General features: G+C 40.1%; 1 protein-coding gene and 1 long non-coding RNA gene across 6 annotated transcripts in view; one reads left to right on the top strand and one right to left on the bottom strand.

Moving 5' to 3' along the window:
* Nucleotides 1-1,880: 1,880 nt before the first annotated feature.
* LOC120475769 (uncharacterized) lies at nucleotides 1,881-5,687 on the bottom strand. Of its 2 annotated transcripts, XR_016155075.1 has the most exons (6): nucleotides 5,408-5,687; nucleotides 3,244-3,288; nucleotides 3,031-3,086; nucleotides 2,631-2,775; nucleotides 2,343-2,413; nucleotides 1,881-1,926 (listed from the first exon to the last, which is right to left on the bottom strand). It is a non-coding gene; the product is annotated as an uncharacterized LOC120475769 (long non-coding RNA). The 2 variants fall into 2 exon arrangements; XR_016155074.1 differs by lacking the exon at nucleotides 1,881-1,926 and having other exon boundaries at nucleotides 2,058-2,413; nucleotides 5,408-5,684.
* A 6,640-nt stretch (nucleotides 5,688-12,327) lies between these two features.
* Nucleotides 12,328-13,004, top strand: part of sdk2a (sidekick cell adhesion molecule 2a) — a 172,904-nt gene continuing 172,227 nt past the window's right edge. For all 4 annotated transcript variants that reach the window (XM_039687348.2, XM_039687346.2, XM_039687345.2 and 1 more), the window contains exon 1: nucleotides 12,328-12,965. In XM_039687348.2, coding sequence (XP_039543282.2) covers nucleotides 12,824-12,965 — 142 coding nt within the window. In that variant the 5' untranslated portion in view covers nucleotides 12,328-12,823. The remainder of the gene's footprint in view (nucleotides 12,966-13,004) is intronic.

The raw sequence follows: 13,004 nt of genomic DNA, 5'->3' as shown, positions 1-13,004 counted from the left end.
GAGGGATCAGGGGGCGGAGATGGGTAGGTTTAGGGGTGGGGTTAGGGATCAGGGGTGGAGATGGATAGGTTTAGGGGTGGGGTTAGGGATCAGGGGTGGAGATGGATAGGTTTAGGGGTGGGGTTAGGGATCAGGGGGTGGAGATGGGTAGGTTTAGGGGTGGGGTTAGGGATCAGGGGGTGGAGATGGGTAGGTTTAGGGGTGGGGTTAGGGATCAGGGGGCGGAGATGGGTAGGTTTAGGGGTGGGGTTAGGGATCAGGGGTGGAGATGGGTAGGATTAGGTTATAGGTATGTGTAAGGTGGATTTAGTGTTCTGCAGTGAGGACCATCTCGAATTCTCCGATAATTTTGTCCACTTAACTCAGCCTCTTTCTTACAGTTGACTGCAAGTTCATATTCGGATCTGCCTTCATCCAATCAACAAACGCTGGATAGAAATTCAATATATCATTTCACTTAGATGTACATTAAAAATATGTTAAAAAAAAGATCTATTACTACTTCTGTTTCATTGTACATTTTGAGTCTAGATGTTGCAGGCACTGGTGTGTGATCTCCTTGGAGGTGTTTAGATTTTAGATTTCAAGAATTTGGAAACGTATTAAGGGCAGAACTGGACACCATTGTTGGCTCAACACGAGTAGGAGAAATATGTATCTGGACGATACATATTTCATGGTCTGAGTTGCACTTGAGGATGTTTTATCCCATAGAGGTAGCATTTTTCACGTTTCAATCTGCTTGGCTTTACAAGCGTTTCAGGGACAGGGATGTGTCTGTGAAGGATGATTTCTCTCCGAGGGGAAATCAGATTTTCCCAGCTAGACATCCTGTTTAACAGCAGCTTAGAAAAAGTAATGCTGTGATATCATATAATTGTGTGTATGTGTGTGCCAGTGGACATGTGGCGAAGACACTCTCAGGAGAAGGGGCTTATCAAAAGGAACGTATGTCAAATTAGGATAGTAGCCATGGTGGGAGGCAAACCGCAAAGCCCCTGCTCTAATGAGCCTCCAATCCAGAGCATAACAAAAGCCTGCAGCATCCCGTTGAACACCAAACTCTGCCAATCAGACTCAATGAACAGGGGACCGTAATGCATCTCTTATTTCCCAAGCCAGTGTGCTACCCAAAGCCGAATGGAATTAAGCTATTCCGCTTCGGTTCGTTCAATCTAGTGCGGAGGAGGAGTTGAAGAAATGCGAAACGGCTTCCCTCTGGATGGAATGACAGTGCCACGGTTTGACAGGCGCAAGATTGAGACGAAGCTGAGAAATAGCATGTAGGCTAGCGGGTCATATTATGTGGCTTGATTTGTATTCTCGCTCTGCAGTTAATAGGCAGGTCCGATTGGCATTCCTGAAACTTTTGCTTGACGTGCGGTATGGCCCACATGGAAAAAACCTATATAAACATATATGTTTTAATATAGGTTTTGATATATGTTTTTAATATATGTGACATCTATAAAATTGGCCGTTTTCCTATATTATATGTACATATATGCACATATATGTACATATATACGTGCATATATGTACACATATATACGCACCTATATAGGTACATGTATGCACACATATATGTACACATATAGGTGCATATATTTGTGCATACATGTACCTATATATGTACATGTATGTACGCATATATGTGCACATATAGGTGCATTTATACATGCACCAACATGTTTACCTATATTAGAATAATTATTAAAATCAGCTACTAGGCAACATAAATAATAGTCCAAAATGTATGCATTTAGATTATTTATTTACTTAAGATAATAGTACAAAAACAAAAATAAGACAAAAAAACTGGATAGAAAAAAAATCTTTTTGATCTTCTCAGCTCCATGAGCTTTGAATTGATAGACGTGCCCATCTCCCCTCAGCTAGCTGACGGCCACTTCTTCAATGTAGCATCTAGAGAAGACAAAAATAATAAGACACTATAATAATAATAATAATAATAAGAAGAAGAATATAGTACTTCTTCAGGAACCCAAAGTGCTTACAGTACAGATGTGATCGGACACATATTTTTTGATAAAAGGTTGATCATTTTAAAAAATGCGTCATGTAAACATGTCAATTGGAAGATTCTGAAGATTCTGAAAAATCTGAAACGTGGCTTAAGAAAAGGAAAGTTAGGATCAAGAACTGAGCAAGCGATGAATTAGTATTATAGGTTCCAAGTAGATATAGTAACAATAATCCCTTATACAGTCTCAATTGATGCCTAATAAACATTGATACAAGTAGGCTATGGTTAAAGTGGTGAACTTATAAAATCCTAATGCGTTGAGAAGGGAAAACAAAACTTTTATACATTTACTCACCAATAATGATGCCTTTTTAATTTGGTCAAGGGCGACCAGCTGCTCCCCATCCCCTCTGGTTGGCTTCCCACCTTAAAGTAAAATTTCAAAATTATTATAAAAGGGGGTTAAAATGAAGCTTGTGAAAGCAATACTTTTTTTATATACACATCACATTTTCTTGAGGTGCAAGGAAATACAAAAATGGCAAGTAAAAAAGCGATGGTATGCCCGCACACAAACATAATTTATTCCACAGAATATTAATTGTTTTTTACGGACAGAAGAGATTAGGAGAATGTTTTGTACCATTCAGGTTGTTTTTCAGCAAAGTCTCCAGATCAAATGTGCCCAGCAGCAGATTCCACACCATGGCAGTAGCAGAGGTGGCAAGGAGGGCTGCTTTCCACACTTCTGCCTGGCAAAACACCCCAGAGCCCTTTATAACTTCAATCTGAAAAATAATTTATTCATTTATTGGCATTGTTTCATATTGATTCTTATGCTTAGCTTCCCAATAGTTTATATGTTTTTATGTATGAATGCAGATTAATGATAAAGAAACAAAATAATAATATTACACAAAATAATAATATGAAACAAATTAATAATTGCCCTAAATGTTCTTAAAGGAGAGGAGGATAGGGTGTCGGGGTGGGGATGGGGATATTTATTAATAAATAAATAAAAATTCAAGGGGGTTACTCACCGGTTGCACTTTTCAAAAGAGGAGGAATCTAAATCCTCAACAGGACTCCTTCCAGTCTTGTTCATAGAAGAAAAATAAAAGTTATTCTCTTCAATAAATTAAAGTGCAAATAACTTAAATCAAATAATTAACACTATCAATCAGCCCAACATCACAAGTCTCTACAGCTCTGCTAGAGAAACAATTTTAAAAAGCAAAATCAGAGGAACTTACCTTTTTGAGCAATAATGGCGAGGTAACTTTTCATTTGAGGTAATTCTAGAAAGAGGTTATATAAAGAAAAAAAAAAACAATTACAATCACTTAATCAAAATAGTAATGCCCTAACGTTAATGTTTACTATTTGAAAGACATTTCCTGCAACTGTAAAGGCAAGCCCATTGATACGGCTCTTTCTTTCACCAATTTCGACCAAATTCAAACTCCACAGGTATTTTTTTTTTTTCTGGAGCCGATTGCCTTCTTGAGCCGTTGGCAGAGAAGTATCATTTATTCTCATGACGTTATGTTCTCTAGGCCAGGGGTTCCCAAACTTTTCCATGACAAGGCCCCCCAAATACCACTAGGTTCTGGCCAAGGCCCCCCTTTTCCATGATGTGTTATTGAACCCATCGACAATACTACAGCAAATGTAGAAATAAATAAATAAAACATCTAGGACTAGGTGAACATCCATTAACCTTTATTGGTGTTGAAATAATAACATTTGTATGGCAAATATTCACATATCTTCATATCGTGTACAGTAATTTCAACATTCAATATTGTATCTGTGTGTCAGTGAATGGAAAAAGATCTTAACAAGATGGTGTGTTTGTGTGTGTGTGAGAGAGAGAGAGTGTGTGTGTGTGTGTGTGTGTGTGTGAGAGAGAGAGAGAGAGAGAGAAGAAGAAGAAGAAGAAGAGAGAACATATGGGAAGGCTGGGCCTGGTGGCAACATTCAACAACATTGTGTGTGTGTGTGTGTGTGTGTGTGTGTGTGTGTGTGTGTGTGTGTGTGTGTGTGTGTGTGTGTGTGTGTGTGTGTGTGTGTGTGAGAGAGAGAGAGAGAGAGCATATTAATGGGATGGGTGGGCCTGGTGGCTCCTACACAGTTTGTAAAGACTGGGCTTTATGTCCGTCAGTGCAACACGCATGTCACTCTCCACATTATTTAGACGTGCTCTGTGTTTTGTTTTAAGTACTTTTAAAGTTGAAAATCCCGACTCACACAAATAAGTGGTTGCAAAAGGAAGAAGGCATTTCAGAGCACTCTCAGCTAGGATGGGAAAGTCATTTCTTACATAAATCCAGTAGTTAGAGAGGGAAAGAGACTCAAATTTAGTTTTTAAATCCCATGAGGTAGTCAATGTGCGCGCGCAATGTGAAGTACTCGCGCAATGTGAAAGGAACTCGCGCAATGTGAAAGGAAGCCAAAAACGATGCCCTCAAGGCTCTCTCAGGGACAGTAGCTTGCTGCACGAATGTTGCTGCCTGCCTGGTCAAAATTTTCTTCCTTTCTTTTAAAAAAGTCGATTGGTTTTTCGGCCTCTGCTGGGTGCTTCAGGTTCAGGTGACGTTGAAGTTTCGATGGTTTTAAGCATTCGTTGGAGAGGATCTCGAGGCAGAGAACGCATTTGGGGCACTCGTGTCCATTTTTCTGCGTGAAGCAGGTAAATCCATACTTCATGCGTCATACCTACGAGTCTTACTTGGCCAGGAGTTCGTTTTCTGATTTTTTTTTTATCTGAGGTTTCGATAGCTGGCTCGTCAGGTTTTTTTCCTTTTGAAAAATCTATCCATTTTGATAGAGCTAGCCAGCTAAATAGCTGAACAGCTGAGCACTGGCGGTTGTTACCAAGGCTACACTGACAGATAACGTGATGGCGTACCAGCCAATCAAAAAGATTAGCATTAAAAGTTTAATGTTCAGATATGCGACAAATTATTATAATGCTATTTCGTTATAATATTTATAATATATAATATATATTTTGTATTTTTTTTAAATGTTTATAAAATATATAATTTTTTTTTTGCTTACATTTTTTTCTTCCAACTTGCTGCGGCCCCCCTAGCGCCCCCTGGCGGCCCCCCAGGGGGCCGCGGCCCCCACTTTGAAAACCACTGCTCTAGGCCATGACTTTTGATAACCCTCTACGAATTCCTCCAGAAAGAAACAAATAAATACACGTTAATTCTAAATTGAATCTTATCAACGGCTAGCAGCTAAGTTATTTTAGCACCCACAGTAACGTTACGTTACCTCACCAGCTAACAACATAGGAAGTGTATGGGCTGAAACAGGTGTGTTTGGCAAAAAATAAATGCTAAGTTTATACTTCTCTGCCACCGCAATTTCCACCCTGCAAATAAATATAAAATTAGGAATACTTACGATTGGTGATAAGTAGGACTTAGAGGATCTCCAATGCTGAAATCGCAATTTTTACTCCCAGCCGTTATCTTCCGGCGCGAAACTTGACTTCATCTCATCGGATACGGATAACGTCAAGCGTTAGGCGGGTGACGTCATCAACTACGGGGCGCTGTAGCGGCCAATCGGCAGTGCAGCAGCATTCGAATTTATTAACCACTGTGAATTGCTCAGATAGATGGTGGGATGGTGGGATGATGATTATTATTTGAATGTACGTTCTATTCACTTTTTTTGACTGTAATGACCTTTCAGCCAGAAAAAAAAAACTGCATTCAGACAATACAGAAAACATTGCAATTTGCATTGCATTTGGTGGATGTATCGGTGAATGTGTGGATGTGTATGGGAAAGTGACTTGAAATTGGAAAAAGGGCTTTTTGGTAAAATGAAAAAACAACAAACCCTTTTGTTATACATTTCCTTCTTTTCCACTAAGTCATTCTGATATGTATATAAATATTTATTTATTTATTTGAGCAATATAGTGACATATACACTCTAAAAATGCTTTGGGTCAAACATGGACAAACCCAAATGTTGGGTTAAAAATGCAATTAAAAAAATGTACAGTTGATAAAGTGAAAGTGAAAGTTGAATTTGGGTTAAAATTTGAAATTACATTTTTAACCAAACATTTGGGTTTGTCCATATTTCACCCAAATTTGGGTTCAAACAACCCAGCATTGTTTAGAGTGGATGAGCTACAAATGACCAGATCCTGCCATGAGCTACAGTATAGGATACTCTTGTATATAGCACTTATGTGTGGATATAAAGAAGCAATGCAGGAGACCTACAGTATATGGCCTGTTTATGCACATATATGCACCTAAAATTGCCTATATGTGTCATATATACACACATATGCAGCATATATCTTATCATATATGTGCATATATGCACCTAAAATTGCCTATATGTGTCATATATACACACATATGCAGCATATATATTATCATATATGTGCATATATGCTGTATATATGCAGCATGTATGTGCATATAAACTGCATATAGGTTTCATATATGCGCATATATCCTCATATAGTTTCTTTCCATGTGGGGGAGCTGTCACTACACACAGGCTTGTGCGTTTTCTTCTAGGCTTTACTTTCATGGGAAATATTAAACAAGGAGAAGGGTCTGCTTCAGATTCAGAAAGAACAGCCCATTCTCACTCCCAAGGCGTCACCTAACTGACGCCTTGGGAAGCATTTGGACATGCTTCAATATCTGACGCTTTAGGCGCCCTTTAGCGTCAGTTAGATGACGCCCTAGGATCGCGTGTACCCTACCCCCACCCCACACCTAAACCTAACCGCGTCCTCTAACTGACGCTTTCCTTTAGCGTCAGTTAGATGACGCCATAGGATCGCGTCATGTAAGTGACGCTAAAGAGCGCCTAAAACGTCAAATATTGAAGCATGGTCAAAGGTGACGCCTTGGGGTGAGAATGCGTTGGAAAGAAAGATGTGAGATTTGTTACAATAAACCAGGAGAGAGTCTGCATTGTTGATAAATGATCCTGTACGCCGTTTCAAATATTTCTTTATTTGAAGCACCTTATGCCGCATGTGTCATAATAATCCCTGATTAATGACTAGTGTGTGGCATCAACTCGAAACTAGGCTAAAAACAATGAGCAATGTACTGTGATGTGCACTATGACTACATTGAAACGAGACACAATTAAATGTAAACATCTAAACAAAATATGGATTAAGGCTGGAAGGTATGACTGTATGCTGTGCAGTAGAAGATATGTCAACATTGAAGAGATTTTTCTATATTGTGATATGTCAAGGTTTTTATAGATTTTTCTATATTGTGAAAATCAGTTCACTTGGCAGCCATACATGCAACACCTGCGGGCAGCTATTTTGTGCTAGTCCATATCTAATAAGCTACTCCTATCTAATAACACCAACATTTCCGCATGCCAAACTCACATTTCTATAATATATTTCAAGTCAACAACAAAATATGATATGAACTGTCAGTTTCTCCCATTCACTGAACTGTCTTTTGTGTATGTAAAGTATATACTGTATATATATATGTATAGTTAACATTAGTTATTGCAAAGCCTAATATTAACTAACAATGAGCACAATACATTTGTTACAGTAATGTTAATTAATGAAAATGCAAATGTTCATTGTTAGTTCATATTAGGTCAGGTAATAATATATTATTAAATGTTGAAATGAACATTAGAAGAATTTTTAATTCATGTTAAAGGTAGGGTAGGCAATTTCGGAGAGGCTAGCAATAGCAAGCTAGCTTAGAAAGCATAAGATCCCACCCTTCCTTTAGAGCGTCAGACACGCAAAGAGACAGTGTTAAATTGCCTCAGGTCTCAAAGCACATAACATTACCACCTGACTGCTGCAGGTCATTTCGCCATTGACATAGAAACGCATAAATCATAGAGCATCATGGGTTGCCATCTCGTAATTACAGTTACAACATGACGTGAACACAGCATAAGGTTGTTGTTTTGGCTCAGAAGGAACTGTAAAAGATGGCTGCTTTTTGTTTGCGACACTCTGTAACTTTTCTCTTTAACTCTGCTTAGCCTCATAATGGCGCTGATGACGCACTGATGACATGTGATGTCTGCTTGAGCAGGAGCGCGGAGGTATAAATACACAACGCATTCTCATCCAAGGGCGTTATATAGTGATACTTTTGACATTAAATCTGACGCACATGGCACCCTTTAGCGTCACTATAACATGCTTCGGTTATGGGTAGGTTTAGCTCTGGGGTAGGGTTAGGGTTAGACCACTAGGAGGCGCCTTCTGACCCATATATAGACGCTTTCAGCAGTGACAACATAAACAAACGGTACTGCGCATGTGCATTAATTTGGCCCAAACTTAACTTCCGGCAGACTTGCGGAGACAATCCATAACAAGTAAATAACCTAGTAGCTGGTATTTCTTGCCAGTCAAAGAAAATAAATGTTACCTGGCCAAACTGAAATGTGACACTACCAGACCCGTTGAACAAAAATTGGAGACAAGATGTTTTTCTACCGACGAGTCTGATTTACCGCAGTGTTAAAAAAACTGTGGCGAACGCGACGGCGGGGTTTGATAAGGTTAACATAGCTCCTTATTAGCTAGGCTACTTACATGCTTGCTAACCTTTTTTTAAAGTGGGTCTCCACATTGACAGCATGTTGGATGGATCTGTGCAGCGCTGTTTATGATACTAACCATTCTATACTCAGACTGGTCCGCTGTCAATGTGTTTGCGAGAGAGAGAGAGAGAGAGAGAGAGAGAGAGAGAGAGAGCGTGCGAATATGCGCTGCACGCAACTCTGTAGTCAATTACAACTTTTCCCATCTTAAATTGTTAAAAACACGGAAATCAATATGTGGCGGTCAGCGCCGATAATGTGGTGGGCTGCCACTAATAAATGTATGGGAAACACTGTACCGGTTATCACTCAGATAAACATAGGCTATTTTTAATTCTGCCGTCTCCCTCATAGGAAACATTGACATTTTTATTTTTTAAAATTGCGTTTGCTCCCTAGGTCAGGTTGCACCCCACAGCTCACCAACCTGCTCATCACCTAAACTTTCACTGCATTTGTAGTCAATGCCACATTATCCAGTAAACACTAATAAACGAACAGAACGGAAGTCAACTTTGGGCCAGCTCATCACCATGGCAACGCGTCTGATGAAAGCGTCTATATCTGACGCTATACATATTAACGCTAAAGGGTGCCATGTGCGTCAGATGTACGCAATGTCAAAAGCTTCAGTATAAGACACCTTGGGATGAGACCGGGCTGAAATACATGTGTTGCAGGCAGATAGGACATCCTAATACAATGATTTCAAGATACATTTACATTTTAATATTTAGACCACTTCTATTATTGATAACTATCAGGATGTGAAGAGATGTTTCAACCAGTTTAACAAAATATATTAATGCATTTAATTGAGATTATCCAAAATAGTCACAATAGAAAAACCAAGCCCAACTAGCTCATAGTTATGAAATATATTAATAAACCACCCCTATTACTGTATGAATGTATCCATCCATTCTAAATCTGTACTATTCTAAGTAAAACAGAAAGCATATAGCAAGACATGGTGCACCACCCTACCAGTTAACTAGTGTTTCTTGCCACCTGCCATGTCTTCCTGGGTGCAGTGCACAGCGGGATAATAACGGCAAGACAGGCGCAATTTGCGTCTGAATCAGACTGGGAGCAGAAAGCTGCCACCCAGCCTGCGAGTCTCATCATCTGAGCATCATTAAAACAGGCCATGAGAAACGCAGCTCAACGGGGTCGGGAACCCTGCTGCTGAGGAGCTGCGTCTATGAAGAGATGTCAGGAGAGCACGACAGCATAGACCACGGAGCAGTCCCACATGCAGGGAGCTCTTTTCGTTTGTTAATGGAGAAATGGTTTTCTTGAAAGCTGGAGCGCAGCATTGTGTGTGTTAATCAATACGGTTCACTTCTGCTTCATCCACCTTATCAGACTGCAGTTCAAGGCCCAGTCAGCATCACTCGTGAGGCTTATTTAGCTTCTGTTCTCCTTTTGCCCCAGCCCACATGTTCATCATGTTAAGTGGTAAATGTTGCTTAATTAAAAACCATAGGCAAATGGTTGAACATGCAAATGTTTACTCAGAGGTGGCTCCCCTGAGGGCTGAAGAATGTTTATAGACATCTCATGTTGTAATGATTCTCACATCAGCCTCATTCATCAGTATAATCTATTGGCGTCTGATCACCACCATTGTTGTCATCTTGATTTTCATTGCCATTATCTTCCCCTCCATATGGTGTTTACAACATACAGTATAATGACATGTATAAATGACATGCCCCCCACTATTTACACCATTTTTTAAAGCACCACTAGTATCATCATCATCACTCCCAAAAACACTATTGAGCCCTATCATTACGGGGTGGCAGTGGCTCATTGGTTCTACAAACCACAAGGTTGGTGGATCAATCCAATGCAATCTCATCTCAAGGTGTCATATACGACGCTTTTGCCAAAGTGTAGACATCCAACGCACATGGAACCCTTTAGCGTCAATATAACACACACAGAGTATGGGTAGGTTTAGGTTAGGGTTAGACCACTAGGAGGCACCTTCTGCCCCATACATATCTGCGTCTCATATTGACGCTAAACGGTGCCATGTGCGTTGGATGTATGCGCATTGGCAAAAGCGTCAGTATATGACGCCTTGGGATGAGAACGGGCTGTTCAATCCCCGGTTCCACCTGACCAAGTGTCGAGGTGTCCATGAGCAAGACACTTAACCCTGGCTGCTCCCGACGAGCTGGATGGCGCATTGCATGGCTGACACCGCCGTCGGTGTATGAATTGAGTATGTGAATGTGAGGCAAAATGTAAAGTGCTTTGGTGGCCATTGAGTCGGTGAAAGTGCTATATAAATGCAGTCCATTTAACATTTTACCATTTTTATCATTAATACTATCATTACCACTTAATCACTTTCATTATCATCACCACAACTATCACCAAAATTATCTTTTTTACCAGTATCACCACCACCACAACTATCACCAATATTATCTCCTTTACCAACATAATTACTGTAATCAATAATCAAAACAATCAACACTGTATTTATTTCCACCATCATCACCACCACTATAACCAACAGTATCTCCTTTACCATCATCATTACCATCACCACAACTATCATTACCACATAATCAACACTAATTATTTCCACCATCACCACCACTATAACCAACAGTATCTCCTTTACCAACATCATTACCATCACCACAACTATCATTACCACATAATCAACACTAATTATTTCCACCATCACCACCACTATAACCAACAGTATATCCTTTACCATCATCATTACCATCACCACAACTATCATTACCACATAATCAACACTAATTATTTCCACCATATCACCACCACTATAACCAACAGTATCTCCTTTACCAACATCATTAGGCTACCATCACCACAACTATCATTACCACATAATCAACACTAATTATTTCCAACATCATCACCACCTCTATAACCAACAGTATCTCATTTACCACCATTGTTACCATCACAACTATCATTTACACATCATCAACAAAACAATCACATCATGCAACCACCATCACCACAATAATCAGTGCTACTTTCATTATCACCAACTTCGTTACAATCTTAGTACTATGTGCAGAGTCTAAGCATTCAAGCATGATTGGTGAAGGTACGCCTCCCATGCTTATATTTAGACCGCAAGTTATCATTTTGATTTTTGCCTCTTGCTCAGTGTGGGAATGAATGCGGTTTCTGGATGTAACGTGAACAGTTGTGCAGTACGTGAGTCATAGCATGCTTGGGTAACGAGTGCAGTAGTCTGTGTGGATCTGTTCGGAATTTAAAACCAGATTTGTGTCCTCGGGATCAAAGCTTACACCGAGCCTGCGGTCTCAGACAGAGATAGAGAGAGCACTAATAATAATGTTGCTCTAGGAGTTTGTACTCTCTTGGCAAAAATAACTTGCACTGTGGAGTGAGTTATAAAGAGTTCCATCCAATTGTAGGCTATACTGCTTGATGTTATGCTCACAAATAGCCTATTAATTAATAGCCTACAATGTTCAATTAGTTCTACGTGATTGAGTTATAAACCCCTGATATTTTCCTAAACATGGTCTCACTGGAAGCATTAATAATGGCCAAACTTTCAATAGTGATCGATGGATAAATTGCAAACATATGTCGTATTAAGAAGATGCAGTTCTCTCATCCGCCGCGTGGTGGCGACCTCCCGCAGTAAAGGAGTTCTTCCTCAGTCCTGAGTTGTCGGGCACTCATACATTGTTGCTCGAAGTACTGAGAGGACACGGACACTGAATTTGGGGGTATACATCCACGATACCGGACGGAATATTTCCTCATCGAGAATCCACTACTTCAGCCTTTACTTATCACTGGATTTAAAGTGTCTCTTTGCAGAGCATCCACTTTAAGAGATGCATTGACGCGCAGAGATGCAGCTGCGGTCGATTCACTCCTTTGAACGCAAATGACTGAATTCATCTGAACCCACTCCTGAAAGGTTTCCGAGATGAAAAAAATTGCCAGTTGTTCTTATTGCCTAACTTTAAAAACAACAAAAAAGAAAGATTGTCAGTTGAATTTGTGCTGTTTATTCTGTTACAGTTCATAAACTTTGCTTCTTCAGACTTTGCAGCAGTTTATTTGTGTCTGACGGGTCTAGATTGATTTATAGACTCCTCCTTATTAAGTGCTAGTTTTGGACGCGCGGGAGCAGCGCGCTCGGTGTATCGCATTGCTCTTTGGAAACCGGGACTACGGCGCAACATGTATCCAGCGCGGCGCTGGCGAACGCGTGCTGCGGACTCACAGCCGTGTCGGAGCATCATGTCAAGCCGAGCGTTAACTCTGAAGTGGGGCGCAGGATGGATTCTGATGTTTTCATTCATGAATAACATTTGGGCGCAAGGTAAGAGTCTCCAATCTTATAGTGGCTCCTGATACTCAG

This window comes from Pimephales promelas, chromosome 3, assembly GCF_988280905.1.
Source record: "Pimephales promelas chromosome 3, fPimPro1.hap1.1, whole genome shotgun sequence".
NCBI lineage: Eukaryota > Metazoa > Chordata > Actinopteri > Cypriniformes > Leuciscidae > Pimephales > Pimephales promelas.
The sequence above is the reverse complement of the archived record's forward strand: the minus strand, read 5'-3'. Positions and strand labels throughout refer to the sequence as shown.